The sequence below is a fragment of the Dreissena polymorpha genome, chromosome 4 (assembly GCF_020536995.1).
Source record: "Dreissena polymorpha isolate Duluth1 chromosome 4, UMN_Dpol_1.0, whole genome shotgun sequence".
Classification (NCBI taxonomy): domain Eukaryota; kingdom Metazoa; phylum Mollusca; class Bivalvia; order Myida; family Dreissenidae; genus Dreissena; species Dreissena polymorpha.
Genome location: NC_068358.1, coordinates 31618852 through 31636550, shown reverse-complemented (window position 1 = coordinate 31636550; position 17699 = coordinate 31618852). Strand labels below are relative to the sequence as shown.

General features: G+C 34.2%; 2 protein-coding genes across 2 annotated transcripts; both read left to right on the top strand.

Moving 5' to 3' along the window:
• The first annotated feature begins 1565 nt into the window (after positions 1-1565).
• LOC127878324 (G-protein coupled receptor 157-like) lies at positions 1566-4656 on the top strand. Its single transcript, XM_052424849.1, has 4 exons — positions 1566-1850; positions 2791-3031; positions 3410-3600; positions 4145-4656. Exons 1-4 carry the CDS (start codon positions 1566-1568, stop codon positions 4541-4543), a joined length of 1116 nt encoding a protein of 371 aa, XP_052280809.1. The 3' UTR covers positions 4544-4656.
• Positions 4657-11053: 6397 nt separating this feature from the next.
• Positions 11054-14207, top strand: LOC127878323 (G-protein coupled receptor 157-like). The gene is made up of 4 exons (XM_052424848.1): positions 11054-11348; positions 11565-11796; positions 12918-13108; positions 13442-14207. The coding sequence occupies exons 1-4, from the start codon at positions 11088-11090 to the stop codon at positions 13892-13894; spliced, it is 1137 nt and encodes a 378-aa protein (XP_052280808.1). The 5' UTR covers positions 11054-11087; the 3' UTR covers positions 13895-14207.
• The last annotated feature ends 3492 nt before the right edge of the window (positions 14208-17699 follow it).

Below are 17699 nucleotides of genomic sequence, written 5' to 3'. Positions count from 1 at the left end.
GACGAGAACCTCATCACCGAGACCCCAGTCTACTTCAGAATTATCCCAGGCCAGAAGGGGACGACAAACGTCCGTCCATACTTATTAATGGCCGAGGAGGAGCCAGTGCGCAGTATGAAGGCAGGAAACTCTCCGGGAGTTGACAACGTCCTTCTGAACGAATTTAAAATGTAGGAGAGGCAGAAATCCAGCAATGCGGCACTATGCCAGAAGATCTGGTAGCAGGAAAAGTGGCACAAGGAGTGTCAGGGTTGTCAGCTTTACTCTATATATACTCGCAACCAATGTATAATTTAATATACGAAAACAACATATTCAAATACATTTGTAAGGAAAAAATAATGATAGTTCTGCTTCTAAAGGGCAGTGTGCAACGAAATTTGTTTGCCCTTGATCTTTGCCAAAGGAACACGGGTCATGCACATGCCTCATTTCCTGATAACGGTGATACATTGCATAAGGGCTTTTGAAAATCCCTTGATGATTCGAAGAATCCTAATAAGTAAGGCATATTAAATCAAAATTGTAACATTTGTCAACATTGTATGACCATGAACCTAGAGATCTTAGTCTTACTTGAGACGCTGAACAAGATAAAGAAGAAATATATTGCATAATCCATTAATTCATAGTAAAGTAAAGGCTTTATTATAAACCCTTACCAATTGTGTGAACTTTGAGCTCATTTTGTGACATTGACCTTCCCTTTAGGTTTATGAGTCTCGCATGTGACCCAGCCCCGGATAATTGAGAACAATTTTGGTTAATATCATGGCCGTAACTAATATATTATTGGAGATAAAGCTCAAGAAAGACAAAATTCTACGTAAAACGGTATTGTCAAGTTTAAATTTTTACGTCTTAATTTGACGAGCAGTTCTAAGATGTGGTTATTTTCAATTCGACCATGGCTATTACTCCGTATTTTGCAAATGGATTTTCACATGGATAATCTTCTTATCCATGTATACACCCACACCAACTTTCAATTTATTCTGACCACGCATTAATAAGATATGGCCAAGGGCACGACAGTTTTCCAGACGGACGTAAGGACGGACAAGACCAAAATTATATCCCTATGTCTTCGGTGGGTTATTATAAAGGAAGAAACAACATATAAGAATATAATTTAATTAAATCGTGGCCATGTCTAATCTGTATCCGTTAAATACATGCAAATTATAACGTCCCAATATTCAACGTTTCCTGTACACTTATATAACTTAACCACATATAACAACAAACAAGAAAGCACGCAAGGTCACATGAGCGTAGAAGAATTGTAAATAAACTTGATGTGTGGACTTTGAGTCGACTAAACACAGATTGATAAGCGGTATTTTTAGGCACAGATTACTTTAACGAACGTAAGTGTGCGGTATTAAGACTTTCACTGCAGCTAAGACAATGGTTTTGTGCACTCTGCAGCCGAATGAGACATCCGTTATGTATGATTATTGCGCCTGTGAAAATTAAATAAACGTGTAACTTTACAGTAGATTTTCTTAAACTGTATAGAACTGAGTTCATTGATCGTGTAAGATAAACTTTAATATTAATAAATGGACTACAAAACAAACACGACGCCGGGTGATTTCTTTATGATTTCCGACAAGGCAAAACCAGTGACTAGCCGTATCGCAACTCCGGAAATCGTATTGACGGGTACGAGTAGCGTTCTTTCTATCATAGGCGCTTTCATTATATTCGCTACCTACAGATTCGTACCCAAGCAGTATAATTTTACGAGGAAGTTACTTGTTTATTTGACGATTGCGGATTTTATAACGGCAGTTGGAAATCTGGTCGGAGTGTCAAGATATGTTTATGTTTATGGGGCTAACACGGTGAGTTTAATTTTTTTTTCTTATTTCTTATTTCTTTTATAAATACACGAATATATGCACACATGTGTAAGTTAAGGGGACACTTTTTGGCTATATTGTGAGATCTGGGTTCGAACCGGCTTTCATTCACCGATAACGGCAACACATGAAAAAAGAATTCCAGAATGATTGTGGCTGTGTTTCACAATATATAGGCAAATCAGTTATTTTCACAGTTTCACTATAATTTCAACAGGCGTTGTAAATTTACATTAGGTTCAAATTTCACAAGTTTTCCAGACCATTATAAGGGCAATTCAACGTCAATTTGAACCATTCTAATTGAGCACATGAAATATTGCTGCGTAACTTAACAGATAATAGATTTCAACTGAACAAACAATTGAGATTTGTCAATACATTCCAGAGATATGAGGCCTTATTAAATATACTGATATCATTTCAGGGCTAGGAATGCTTATGTTCTAATGCGCTGTGGTATTACACATTCTCTAGCTTTACACTAGTCTGTTTTTCGGATTAAATAAACATGCAATTTAAAACTCCCCCACCTCAAGTTGACACATAATGCTTATAAAACAGATAAAATGCTGCTCGGTGTTTATGTATCCTTATCTATGATAAATTTCTCCCTTGCAAATTCGCATTTTTGGACCATACAAAGCTTTCTGAGCCTAATATTTAAATATATGTTTATTACATTACATTAATGCAATGTGTACGGCTAAGAGTTAATAATACCAATTTAAATAGAGTGTTATTTATTAAAACATATTTTTAACGTTACAACTGTTATTATGTGAATATTGATCCGTTTAAAGTGAAAAACTACATGAACATTTTGAATCATAATGCATATCTCTTAATTATTAGTTAAAAGTCGGACAGCTCCTTCTTTAGGAGTTCGATCAATTTTGCAAACATTTTCTTCGTTTTCCAGCATGACCAGGACTGCACGAATGGCACAGGATCGACCGATGACAAAGACTACATCCCGGACAACAGCCTTCAAGATCTGTGTCGCATCCAGAGTTTCTTCACTACTGCCTCCAACTTGTCCTCCTTCCTTTGGACGTTCGTCATCGCCTTACATATATGGGCTACGGTCATTTTAAAAATAACGGTGACGTCACGTAGAATCGCTCACGTGATCTACCATGTCCTCTGCTGGGGCATTCCGAGTAATTAACTTTGGAGTAGATATAATTAAAATAACATTAGTTTGTCTTCCATCTCTGTTGATGTACTACATTTTCTTTAAATTGTTCTTATTTGTGGAAGCTGAGTAAGAGCACGTTTGGTCTGTAAAAGAATTTGTTGACCAATTAAATGTCATAATTTCGGTAAAATATGTTTACTGTGCTGTGATTTATAGATTTTGTTATCGGCAGAATTAATTTTAAAGAATGAAAATTTAAAAAAACTAACATGGCTTATAGTATTTTCTTTACGTTTACAGGATTGTTTACATAAACACATGTTCGACACTTAGGAAAGTATCATAATTGTTAACAAATGTTATCGGTGTGTTTCATAAAAGCAACATACTGTCGTTACAGTTGTCATTGTGAGTACTATGGTGTCACACCTAGGCGAGGACTATTGTTATGGCACAGGCGTCTGGTGCGGCCTCAAGAGTAACGGAGACATGACGGAGCTCAGGCGGCTCATGTTTCTCGCAGACGTCGGCTGGCAGCTCCCCTCTTACGTCATTTCCTGCTTTTTCTACATGCACATCATTTTCTATTTGGTAAGCTTTGTTGTGACTTTGATAGTCATACACGTTTTGTGAATTTTGTTTAAAATACAAGCCATTATACACAGGGGTCTATCTCGTGATAGTCAAGATGGCGACGTATATGCCGAGGCAGGTATTTTTGCCAATGTATACCCTTCTTGGCTATCACGTGATTACCATCTCTGTTATATATGATTTCGAATTCCGTGGTGGTAGGGTGGTACGTATTTAGTGAGCGGGAAATTAATATATGTCTAAACATAGTATTTGCAGTTAATCATGCAATAGCGTATAGGCCTATATTTCCCGCGTTTACTCATTATTGAGCAATTGATATTCTGGAATCTTTGCAATGAAACTGTAATTCGTAAATGTTACCATACAATGAGCTTATCGGAAATAAAATTTCAAATTATCAGTTTTCGATTTTCTCCCATTAAAATCCGTATACCGGGTATGACGTATATAACGAATTATTTTTCCATGTTTTTACCTATTTAAAGCCGATATTTATATGTAGAAAAATATAGTTTGTCGTTTGTATGTATCATTGCAGTTTCTACATAAGCGTTCCTTGCAAGACGAATCCCAAGATCAACTACGCAAGGAAGACAGGAACTACCTGCTAGTCTGGTTCGTGTTGTACGCCCTCAAACTGTGGGGAGTCATTCGCTTTTTCTTAACGGCGTACTTGACTGATGATATGTTACAACTCCCAATCACTAAAATATGGTTGGAAGTTCTGTTGATCGTACAGAGTTATGGCGCTAGCGGACAGGCGTTTTGGAACTGTGTCCTGTTCTGTTTTTGTGACGCAACTGTGCGCTGTAAGATGTGGCGATGCAATAAAGTCCCCGTTCAAGCGGAAGCAGCTGAAGCTAGTGAAAATATGCCATTATTGCTGGAGTTACATGACAATCATAGAAAAGACATGACAAAACAGTACATAATTTAAACACATCAAAATATGATATGCTTTTTGTCACATTAAATCATTTTAACATTTCATTATACCAATAAACAAATTGTAATCACAGATACACATAAACACAATAAATACAGAGATAGTTATGCGGAAAACAAAAAACGATGATTATGACATTTCCATAAATTAACATAAATTAACTTCTGTTCAGAGTAAGGAAGACCAACTCTGTGTATATTACACACGAGTATTCAGGAAAGTCATTCTTAATTTTAGCGCTTCTTTAATATCATTTGCTAGCATTATAAGTTCGTGTTTAGAATCACTTTTTAGTTATTGGGGAAATGTGTGAACAGGCAATCAAATTTTTAGGTTTTTTTTCCTAATATCGACAAGCAAACTTCAAGCATTTGCCAATAAAATATAATTTGTATTCAATATCAATTTCGCTACAATAAAGACAATATCGTTCGTTTGTATAATGAGTAGCATATCGACTTATAAGAGAATTGGGAACACTATCTGTAAACATAAACATTCATACACAGGTTCAAATTAACTATACTCGTCTATCACTTGGCCAATATCTACTGTTCTATACCAATCATGGGTATTCAAATCAATAATGCTACGTTTAAAAAGAAGCCTTCAAAAACTAACATCGACAGCATCGACAATATCAAATAAATAAGAAAACCATTAATTGTCCAAAAAATTATTAATATATGAAACCCTATTTATTTGGAAGTTCTAACTATAACGTTTAAAATAATAAAACTTTTCACCTGAATAATTTACATTTGATCCAAAGGAAACGTCAAATAATTGACAAATGTCTTTAATCAAATTCCTTACATTTGTCGAGTACAATATCCGCTGATTTAAGTTCTTTATCTGATATATATTATTAAATCAAAGTTAAGTTTAAATTTAAGAATTTCAAATATAACTAACAACGGTTCCGTTAATTGAAATCAATGACTACTTCTATTGGCCATCATACTTCTATTGGCCATCATACGTTCAATTTTCGGTAGGTAACATTCAACCACGCTTTCGAAATAACATGATTTTTTGTCTAACCTTCTATTTCACGTTTATATATTATCAACCACAGTGCATCTTTATAGATAGTATCAAAATATTTTACCATATCAAAGTATATCACATATAAACATTGTTTTATTTAAGGCAATGATATAAATATTGCATTTACAATGTACCGCCTTTTCCTAAAACCAAATGGAGCTTCTGAAACAGTATTAAAGTTATAATATAGTGTTAATATGGTATTATGAACAACTGTTGAACAACATGTAGATACGATGCTAAGACGTGTAATACCCCATGTACCCGGTAGTCATTCACGTCAAAAGCACTGTATTGTGCATATGAATAACACTACCCTCTGTCCACTTACCCGGATAAAATCTTTAGCTTGAAATTTAATTGACTATTGACTTCCATCCTTTGCATGTCATCACCCTCCATCATAAAGATAACCTTAGAAGTGTAGCATATGTTGTTCATCTCTGATTGCATTACGCGATTGTTTTATCGTTGACATACACAGGTATGCGAAGAAATACGATCTTTACTTTATATTTAATATACATTTTATTTAGAATTAAAAAAAACACTAACCTAAGCTTTGTCGCGGTTTTTAATGATTAAATAACATTGGCATTTTGTTGCACAGTAAGCAGTTGATAAAGTTCCGGAAAACGCGCATTTGGCAGAATCATTTCTTGAGCAAAATTTATCCTCTTCGTGTTTGCAGTCAAAAATGGCTGCACAAATGACAAAAATGATTATATTTGAGAAACAATTTTCATAGTTGTTTTGTTTCCATTAGTTTTCAAGCCATTTTATTCCAAGATTGCAAACAAAAACATATACTATTTGAACAATAACACAATCGTGTAATGCAATCAGAAATGAAAACACAACACGTGCTACATGTCTAAGGTTATTTATTTGATGGAGGTTGATGACATGCAAAGGATTGAGGACAGTAATGTTTCCCTACCTTTACAATTACATGTTATTTATTATGGAAAAAAAACTTTTAAGAAATATAAAAACGAGGCTATTCTCCATTTTGTAAAGACGAACAAGGATGTATAGAACGTAATAACAGATGAAATGGCATAGAAAACATTTGGTGTAAATAATTAAAATGTTTGACACAAATTTCCTTCATATAATATTTTCCAAGTAGCACTTTGTGAGACAATGGTATTACATAGTTCCCGTTCACTGTCAAAGTATTTTAAACAGTTTTTAAAATTAATATTTTTTAATGTTTTTATACTCATAATATGTGTATTTCTTGGCTCCTTTTATGCTTGAAATGTATTTATTCATTTTATACTTGTATAAGTATATCTTGTAAAACTTAATAACATTATTTATGGTTCAAGCAGAATTTGTTAAATATCTAGTTATTAAAATTGGCATATTAATGAAAGGAAAAGATAGCCATGGTAACATTTCATCAGTAGTTGCTTTAGATGTCTGACATTTCCAGAATAAATGCTCTAAATTTTCCTCACATCGTTTGCAAAACGAACATAATAAAACATCAGTAATTTTATTATATTCAAAAAACTTATTGTGCAAAATATCGTGTACATTGAATACACTGCCTTTAACATCATTGGTTTTTAAAAAGGGTAGCTCAAATATGCAATTCCATTATTTTTCAGTAATTATGGCATTGAGTTTTGTACATCATTTTGCTTTTACTGATGGTTGCTTATTATTTTTATTTAAAATGACAGTATTTTGCTCCATATTCTTTTTTTAATATAAGTTGCAGTAATAAGGGTAAGAGGGTTTGATAATTTGTTGGGGTTGGGCAAGATATACACTTTTTTCATAAAATGTATTCCCCCCCCCCCCACCAGTATAGTTAATGAAATGTAAGTTCAAATTTTACATTATACTTATTTCATCAACAGAAAAATGTTCATTTATTAATATATCACATATACAATGGATTCCAGCATCGAACCATGACTTATTTTGTATTTAGTTGAAATTATTTCATATCAATATATTTGGATTATAAAGAGTGGATTAAACAAGAACTCTTCTGTTTAATTCATATTCACGACAATACAAATTGAAGCTTACAAAACTTTTTGGGTTAAAAAAGGGGTTGGAATCCTGTAATATATATTTTAATCATAAACATTGATTGATTTTGTGCAACCATGTAAGTTTCAATGCTGGAATAAATAGCATCAAAATCGATCATTTTCAACCCTCCTTTTCTTTATTCTTTTTCAATTGTTGAGAACTTGTTTGATTTGGTTATACCCGTCCCAAATAAATCTTAGAATAGTAGTTTTTTATTGAATGAATAATTTATTGGGTGGATTAGGCAATTAAATGAACGAGGGATTGAATATTGACACAATAAGTGTATTAACAATAACAATCTTTCCAACTGGTGTTACAATTCTTCAAATTTTTCAGAATATGTTACATTATAACTATTTGTCAATCCATGAGCGTAATAAATTGTAATTATTGTTGACAGGTCAACATGGACATTAACTCCAAGCATGTTAAAGTTGTGTTGCATCCAATTGAATTCTCATATCCACAAACTGTGATAATTGATGTTTTATTCCATTAATTGTAATACCTTTTATATTTGTGTTATATCTCATTACCAATGAAAACAACTTCAGCGCAGAGGATAAAAATATATCACGAAATGGGATTCAATAAGATAAGTAACCGCACCGAGAAACATCTGATTATGAATCTTTATGTAAAATGTGAAACCAGCGCTCCAATGTTTGGACATACATTAAAGAAGGAAAGCGTATTCTTTATAAGAGACAATACCAATGCATCAAATGCTTTTTCGAAGTCTGTAAGAAAAGTAAACCTGGGATCTCATTTTCGTCAGTGTAGCGCAACATTTCATGAATAAATCTGTATTTTCTCCTATCTATCTCCCTTTAAAGACACCGGTCTGGTCGTTGTGAATTAACTTATCCTTAAAAAATGTTAATAAATTGGCTGTTGCCAATGATCAAATTGTCATTGTTATGCTTATTTAGGATATTTTCCCCAAAAGCTCTGCTTGTCGCATTCCGCTTAGCGGTACTTGATAAAGCGTATTGAAGCAGCCATCGGTCTTAATGACATGATTGGCATTAAAATTATTTTTTTATTGTTCATATTGTTTTCGCCCTGCCTGTTTGTTGGTTTGTTTGTTTGCGTCAACTTTAATATTTGCTTTACCTTTTGCAATATTGAAGATGGCAACTTCATATTTGGAATGCGTGTGTATCTCAAGGAGCTGCACATTTTGAGTCGTGAAAAGTCAAGGTCATCCTTCAAGGTCAAAGGTCAAATATATGGGGCGGACATAGTGTTTCACAAACAAATCTTCTTATATTTGCGTTTGATTTTGAACATAATATTCTAGTTGAACAATATCTATTGAAACGTGTTCATATACATTTGTATGAAATGTTACAAGCATTCGCCGCAGAACATGGTAACAAATGTGTATTGGCTCAAACGTTGACACATTTGTGGGATGTTGCGAAATAAAATGTAAACTTTCTGAGATATGATCACGTGTCATGTTAAATGATAAAAGTTTTTGTTAATTTTTTATAAGACATATCTATATTTAGAAAGTAACTTCTCACTGCACCCATAGCTTACTAAAACAAGTAATCTTTGTATAGTTAAGTGAAATAATATAACATATTCTACGATTTATTAAAACGTTTTGAGAAAGCATTGGTATGCAAATGAAAATACATATTTTATGAACGTATCAAGTTAATAATTAGCGATAGCAATAAGACACTGTCAGTTATACCGTGTAGCATCATACATATGATGTGCATCTCCTGCATTTGTAGTAAAGATTACAAATATAGTTACAGTACGCTATGGAAACGATGGCCGATAGGGAAAGTTATGCCGGTTTAATGAGATATATTTTACACTAATAAACACTTGCGATTAAGACATCAAGACCTTGCAAGTTTGATAACAAACCCACCAATAAACATACCCAGTCATTACACGTTTATCTTTCCAAATGACGGAAGTAGGTAACGCCGATAAAAGATTGAACACAATCCCGAACGACTGATAAATCAATGTGTTACAATTGTGAAATCACTGAAAACAAATATAGTTTATCTGATGAAGGCGCAATTACTCGATCTTCTATACTTTGCAATGAAAGTATTTTAATATTTCTTTTTGTATTATTAAAATTTGAGTGTACGTCTTCAGTAGGTCATATTCCCTGTGAGGAAAACGATTTCTACCTTTAACACATGTGATTCGTGACCTGAAAAAAAACGTTTTTAGCGTTATAAAACGTTAACATATAATACCTGCTGCGCATTTAATCAAATAACATAAGGTTTACTTACACATCGACCAAAATAGGAAGCCACATACCAATTTGCTTAAACGATTGCGACAGTCGACCATGAATTGAGTTTCACTTCGATGGTTCGGTTTTTCTTAGGGAAAAATAGTGTCATTTGTTTCCACTAATATCTTCGACAAAAGTTGGATAGGTACGAGTATTGAAGATGTTTCGTGAAATTCTTTAACGCTTCGCACATTAATATGATTATGACATGAAGAGATCACCCAAATCTGTGTTCAACCATATTTTCTATGTTAATTGTATTTATTAAAAATAATAATTCAGCGAATTTTATTGAATCCAATGTACACCCTTACACACGAACAATTTTAGGGTTGGGCGAAAAATGTGTATCGGTCGGGCAAGAGCAAACATAAACATCGTTTTACACCATACGCGATCGGATTTGAACGCCTATTGCACAGTTTCAGTCCTTATAAAATTTTAAGTCAATTTTGCGCAATAAAAAATAGCGTTTATCAACATTCGTACGTAAAATGACATTGAAATTCACGTCGTGATCGTCTTTTCTTGATACACCACGTAATACACTTTTCCGGTTCATTAAAAATAGTCTCATTATGTATTATTCTGCCGTAAAAAGATCTTACAATTAATCTGTTTGCATAATGAAAAGATAGTTCGTTTGACGGTTGAGTACATTTAATAAAAAGTCTCAACAGCATTTATGGCTGTGCGGTTATTCATCCGATAACTTTTGATTGAATTTGTGTTGGTGTTTGCGCGTTATCTCGTCGGTACAGTGTATTTAGACTACGTGACATGCACTGCAGTCAGCATTCTATACATAGATGGTGAGTAAGACCGGTATGTACACAATGCTGCAGTCAGTGTATGTGATTTCTGGTATTGAGTTGCACAACGGAAAAGTGAAAATAAATGTGTCATGGTTCTGAGTTACATATGTTAATATTGGATTTCAATGTAATAATTAACTATAATAACTTCTTATGTGCTCGTAAAATAATGCACTCAACTTTGGTATAAAGTATATTGGACAGTGAAAACAAAAGTTTGCTTTAACATGTGATGTACAGTTAACATTGAACTGAACTTAACGTGTCTTCGCTGATTTCATTTACTGCAACCCTTCATCAGCGACATACATAATTTTAACTTTAAAACAACATGAAGATCGGTGATTTCCAAGTGAATTCCGACAATTCAGCGACAAGTGAGATCGCAACTCCGGAAATCGTCTTGACGGGTACGAGTAGCGTCCTATCCATCGCGGGCGCCATAATCATATTCGCCACCTACAGATTCGTACCCAAGGAGTATAATTTCACGCGGAAGTTACTTGTTTATTTGACGATTGCTGATTTCATAACGGCAGTTGGCAACCTGGTTGGAGTGTCAAGATATGTGTATGTTTATTGGGCTAAAACGGTGAGCTTTAACATACTTTCATTAAAGGAAACAATAATAAAGTTAATAATATTTACAATAAAGCAAAAAAATGTTTGCCGTCTATGCAATAAAAGTAATTTTGCTTGGCATTAAAGTGTCAATCAGAAAAATGTATATATTATTTCAAAGTGGCTTGTTTACAGTTTCGCAAAATGGAAACGCGAAATACTTGCTTAAGTTGTCTTCGGTTTCCAGCATAATCGGAACTGCACACACTCGATTAATGTCACAGACCCTATCCCGGAGAACAGTCTTCAAGATCTGTGTCGCGTCCAGAGTTTCTTCACCACTGCCTCCAACTTGGCATCCTTCCTTTGGACGTTCGTCATCGCCTTTCATCTTTGGGCGACGGTCATTCTAAAAATAACTCTGACGTCACGTAGAATCGCTCACGTGATATACCATGTGGTCTGCTGGGGCATTCCTAGTTAGTCTGTTGTATAAAGCGTCGAAACCTATTAAAAATTGTATTGGTATAATCATATTTATTCAGCATTGATTTTTTGCTCTAAATTACCACCGATGTTCAGCTGTTTCCTAATAGCAAAAAGAAGCATTTGTTTACCCCAAAAACGTACATAAAGTTTCCCCCCAAAAGCCAAACTTTTCCAATAAACTCAATACGATTGGAAATAATAAACTGCGATAATTAAATAGGCAGAGTGCCAACGGAGCGTGCGCAGTTGTCGCCGAACGACGACACACGTATCTATTGGATCGCAAATGTAGTCGGGGGAATACGATTTTGCGTCGCTATGGACACGTTTCGCATACGTTATTATTCCAAAATGGCTGCCAATGGAGAAAAGGAATTACGATTTTAGGCGAAAATGACAAGTAACACACAAATTAACGACTGATGTCGTATAGTAAGTAGTGATTCATAAAATGCGTGTGCCAGTTAACAATGCATAATACGTGTTATATCCAAACAACTATTTATTTGAAATCAACACATTGAAACAAGTGTTTGCGAAATGGAGTTCAGTCGACTCGAACATTAAAAACATTTTACAAGATTATCGTTCGAAAATGAAAAAGACAAACATGATTTCATTTAAATATATGTGGATCTGTGTATAATCAGATTCATATGCGTATAATGCTTTGTAATGTGTACTACGTTGCACAGTTTACTTAAATACATGTATCCATAGATTATTGCAAATTTATCATGTGTGTGAATTAATATTTGACATGGTCTTGATGTATGAATAAACTTAAGCAGCGCTTATATTGATTTCGTGTCGTGCAAATGTTTACCGATTACATATTTAGCCGTCAGTTTGGTTAACATTTTGATTTTGCAGCAGAAACATTTATTATATTGGGCAATATTTTGAATGGGAGAATATATACTGCACATAGACAATATGTCCCACGTATATAAGTATTGGTTACTTGACATGTTCAGCTTTGTTAACTTCTTTAACACATTAGAAATGATGATATACTAATTTCGTTTACTCGCTGTATGTCATTCAAAAGCTGATATTTATTAATCATTTAGGCATATTTATTTTAACTGCTATTATGTCCCCTTTCTAGTTGCGATTGTGTGCACTGTGGTACCTTACCTAGGCGAGGACTATCGTTACGGTACGGGCGTCTGGTGTGGCCTCACCAGTAACGGAGATATAAAGAAGCTCAAACAGCTCATGTACCGCGCAGACGTCGGCTGGCAGCTGACATCCTACGTCACTTCCTGTTTCTTCTACTTGCACATCATTTTCTATCTGGTACGAAATGTATAAGTGTTAATGTATTGGTGTAAATAGTAATAATTATATAATAGGCTGTGTGAATTTTTGGCTAAGGGTTGTTTATACGGAAAATGTGTTTTCATTAAGGCATTGATCTCAACGATTCCGCCTTACCACTTTGTCGTTGTTGAATATTAACCTTAAAATGTGGGTTTAAAAATTTGCAAGTTTGGAAATGCGTATACTTGGCCTTTGTCGCCTTGAAATACATTATTTTTACTAAAATATACCGGTAAACGTGCATGAAAGAAGACAATATAGCTTGATATTGTAATATTTTCTGTGTTTGTCTTCTACGTATCTTGGCAGTTCCTACATAAACGCTCCTTGCAAGACGCACCCAACAACCAGTTACGCGAGGAAGACAGAAACTTCTTGATGGTCTGGTTCGTGCTGTACGCCCTCAAACTGTGGGGAGTCATTCGCTTTTTCCTTACGGCGTACTTTACCGATCATATGTTACAACTCCAAATCACTAAGAACTGGTTGGATTTTCTGTTGATCGTACAGAGTTATGGCGCTAGCGGACAGGCGTTTTGGAACTGTGTCCTGTTTTGTTTTTGTGACAAAACTGTGCGCCGGAAAATGTTGCGATGCAGGACAGTCCCTGTTGAAGCGAACGCAGCTAATGAAAATACGCCATTACTGATCGAACACGAAGGCCAAATCGAGCATGCGTCAGCTACCATCAAAAAAACGTTGATGACCGCAGAGCACGACACCAAGCAAAAAGGGTCAATAAACTCACAAAATGGAATTTAACCTACTGTAAATACTTTTACGTTGTAATGTTACTTTGATAGTTCTTCTTTGGATTAGACTCGGCAATATAATGTTATTCAGTTAAAAAATATGTACATATGTCATCACTGAAGACATTCTGAAACAAACTGATCGATTCACTGCGATGCTGTGTCAGCTGTCTTCAATTTTAAGTTGTCTCCCTCACATAACAACTGTTTCTGTTTATGAACTGCTGCGAGAATGTCAATGCTTCGGTTAAGTTTATGAATATTTGCATCAATGAATGTCATTTATATGTCAACCTGAACCACAGTTTTGACAGAATATTTAATGGACTTCAATTTATTATTGTATTGGTATCATTCTCATTAGGTTATTGCCAGTTAAAGATACGGTATTTTAGTTTCAAAATCACAACCTATGCCATTGCATTCTATTCCACATAAACGGTGCATCCAATGATATTGACCGCCTTGAGTAGGTAAATGAAAATCATGATTTTAACGAACGCTCATTTATATTATTATATACATGAACAACATCAACGTTTGTCTTAAATCTTTTGTTTAGTTAATTAATTGATAAAACTACTAAACATATTTCCATGATTGCGTCAAAGCTTATGTTATATAATCTCTTAAAGGGGTCTTTCACTTTTCGGTAAATTAACAATTAAAAAAAATGTTTCAGATTCGCAAATTTTCGATGTAGTTATGATATTTTGGAGGAAACAGTATTACTGAACATTTACAATGCTCTAAAATATCCATTATATGCATCTTTTGACGATTTAAAAACCGGAAAATTATAACGCGTTGCAACGCGAAACCATTGAATAATTTGGATAGTTTTGGTGCCGTTATATTTTGTGATACTATGAAAATTGATTATAAATAGTATATAATTCATCACGTATTGTATGAGCGCGGATGGCCGAGTGGTCTGAGAGATAGACTTTTACTCCAGGGGACAGTGGTTCGAGCCCAGTTGAGGTTTACATTTTTTTTCTTTAATTTTATTCTTTTTTAATGGAGCTTTTTAGATCGAATGTTTACATTTATCAATATTAAGCATTTAAAGACTAACTTCAATACATGCCAAAAACTGTGAAAATATCCCTTTAAGTCCAGAAATAGATGACATCACAGCAATAAGACCTAAAAGTTACTCCAAACTTCACAAAGGGGCAGCCGTAGACATCAAGTCTGTGTTTTGTGAACTCATCTTATTTATTGTGGCAAATATTTACATAGCATCTAGTTTAGACGATATCCCGCAAGGCACGAGCTAATTAGAAGGTTGGTTATTACGATCAATACTTTTTTGTCACTCGAGTCGACCTCACCATATAACTGATTGATTATACACATGTACATTAAGTAAATGTTATCAAAAAAAGAACACAGTGTTCATAAATACAATTAATGAGTGAAAAAGTTAATAAAAATCACAATACTTGTTTGTTGTTTTTACTGATGGAATGCAACTGTCGTTTTACACACGTGTATGATATACAAGTCTGTCTTGTGAGGATTCGAATGAGCAGACCAGAAGCATGCAATCCATGTTAGAGGATTTTAATGTGAAATTATGTTTGCATTTTTAAGCAAGGTTAATCAAAAGTGTAACCATGAGGGATCGAGTCATTGCGATAGTAAATATGTCTTGCATGTGATTGTTCTGTGTCATTCGATAGCAACAATTTAAATATGAGTAAACCGTATATTAAAAAGTGTTTTAACGATATATTCTACATGTTTAAAAAAGCTACCAAACGAATGGAAATGTGATTCAAGTATATTTATGACATAAAAATAAAAATTATGCGCCCCCCCCCCCCGGTCGACATCAAACTTCTTCCATACACAGTTCAGTGAACAACATTGATAAAAAATATGATATGAATGTGCTACGCAAACTATTTTTAAATACAAATTCTTGCTCTTTGCCCACCCCCTGAATGTCATTTAACATATGACATTTCGAGATTTTGAAGCAACAACATGAACATCCAGTTAAATGTATATTTCTTAATTCGTACAAGGAATATGCTACATTTCATAAGTTATAAGGATACATTGTCATTCAGCTATTTCGAGGTCTGCTTGATGTTACACTGGAGTTTTTTAGTAAGTGGTTTTATTTTCCTTTGCAATATATATTGACGTCTATGTTGACAATAATAAACATTTCGATTGCATAAAACATCATTATTTATGTGGGGATGAATAAGGCAAATATTGGTTGCTGCTGCTGAAAGTGATGATGATTTTATGGTGCCAATCATTGTGATGGGCAGACTGTGATTGGGAATCAATTTTATTGATGATACATGTAAATCATTTAATTATTTACTTACCATGTTATTTGCTAATTGTGACATTAAAATTAATGGTTAAGAAGTAATTTTATGTTGGTCAATTTACCATATTAATACTTTGAATTCATTGTTAACGCTTATATTTTATTAAAACTACTATTATTACGACGACGAAGACCATGATCATAATGAAAATGATTAATATCATGATACGGATGTCGAAAAATATGACGGCGACGAAACAAACAATGACATGAATGAGACTTGTTGTAAAAGTGTAATTAATTGACTTGCCAATAATGTTTCTGAAGCGACACTTTTATGACTGAAAGAAGCTTTAAATATCAATGAATTATAACACGTGATAGCGAAGCGGCATGAACCCAGTCGATGTGAAGTTGTAGTACTATCATTACCGCAATTCTTGTCAGTTATACTGGTTACTTCTGTTTCCAAATTTTAATGTTTCTATCGTTTTAGAATAGTTGTTGTCATTTAAATTTAATCATAGTTAAGTATGTAAAGAATAATCTCTAGTGTGATTATCAAAACGATCAAATGTCATTACCAAGCTCGAAATCGCTAGCATTCAACGATCAGAGTCCGATAAATAATGGTTCTTCAGTTCTTGAATGGTTCATAGGCTTCGACATCTGCTTTGATGGTCAACTGATCAAATTTCAGTGTCAACAGCTCAAGAGATGTAAACATATGTCGATAGAATAATTAATACACGAATTAATTAATGTCTTCATACTCAAGTAAATACATCAGTTTATTATGATTCATACGGATTAAGGGTTCCTGGTGCCCGTTGGACCTTTTTCTTCGCAATAATACGTGTACATAGGGAGCCGACGAGTTATGGCCATGCACTAGGTCGTCATCGAATTTTATCTCTTGTTTGTCAGAAAAGAGGCTCCGCTGAAATGTTGTTGCAATTAGATTAATTAGCTTCGCACATTTAAAATGTACAGGTTAAAACAGCAAACGCGTATATGGTAAATTGTTTCTCCCATTACATCGATCGTAAACTTTATATTATCACCAAATCAGCTTATCTTTTCTTGATGCTTGGATAAAGAATCGCATGTCTGGCAAAGTTGTTAATACAGGTGAACTATTTCACGAATTTGGGATTACGTGACAAACAGCAGCTATACTATGTGACATATTCCCAACGGACTGTATAAAATCCTACTTGATATGTAGATCATACCGCATCAGATCGTTGTATGTGATTTTGAAAACCTTTAGCAGATTGTAACTTAGCGCAAATCAGCGTATAATAAAGCAGGAAAACGCATTGTGTCGTATCTAAGTATAAACTCTTAGAGGAAGACTATGGCAATTACGTAAGGTCAATCGGCGGCGTTTGTGGACGAATGAACGGCATTGGGAACATAGCATGCACCTAACACGTTCTTATGTAATGCTATAGTTAACGATAAAAATACGATCTTATACGATGCTTCCAATAAATAATGTAACGCAGTTGATCGC

What these genes read in the sequence shown, in the direction of transcription:
- LOC127878323 (XM_052424848.1), top strand. Translation starts at nt 11,088, where the DNA reads ATGAAGATCGGTGATTTCCAAGTGAATTCCGACAATTCAGCGACAAGT. An exon ending in GGTCTGCTGGGGCATTCCTA is followed by an intron (nt 11,797 to 12,917) that starts GTTAGTCTGTTG and finishes TCCCCTTTCTAG; the next exon opens with TTGCGATTGTGTGCACTGTG. An exon ending in TGCACATCATTTTCTATCTG is followed by an intron (nt 13,109 to 13,441) that starts GTACGAAATGTA and finishes GTATCTTGGCAG; the next exon opens with TTCCTACATAAACGCTCCTT.
- LOC127878324 (XM_052424849.1), top strand. Translation starts at nt 1,566, where the DNA reads ATGGACTACAAAACAAACACGACGCCGGGTGATTTCTTTATGATTTCC. An exon ending in CCTCTGCTGGGGCATTCCGA is followed by an intron (nt 3,032 to 3,409) that starts GTAATTAACTTT and finishes CTGTCGTTACAG; the next exon opens with TTGTCATTGTGAGTACTATG. An exon ending in TGCACATCATTTTCTATTTG is followed by an intron (nt 3,601 to 4,144) that starts GTAAGCTTTGTT and finishes GTATCATTGCAG; the next exon opens with TTTCTACATAAGCGTTCCTT.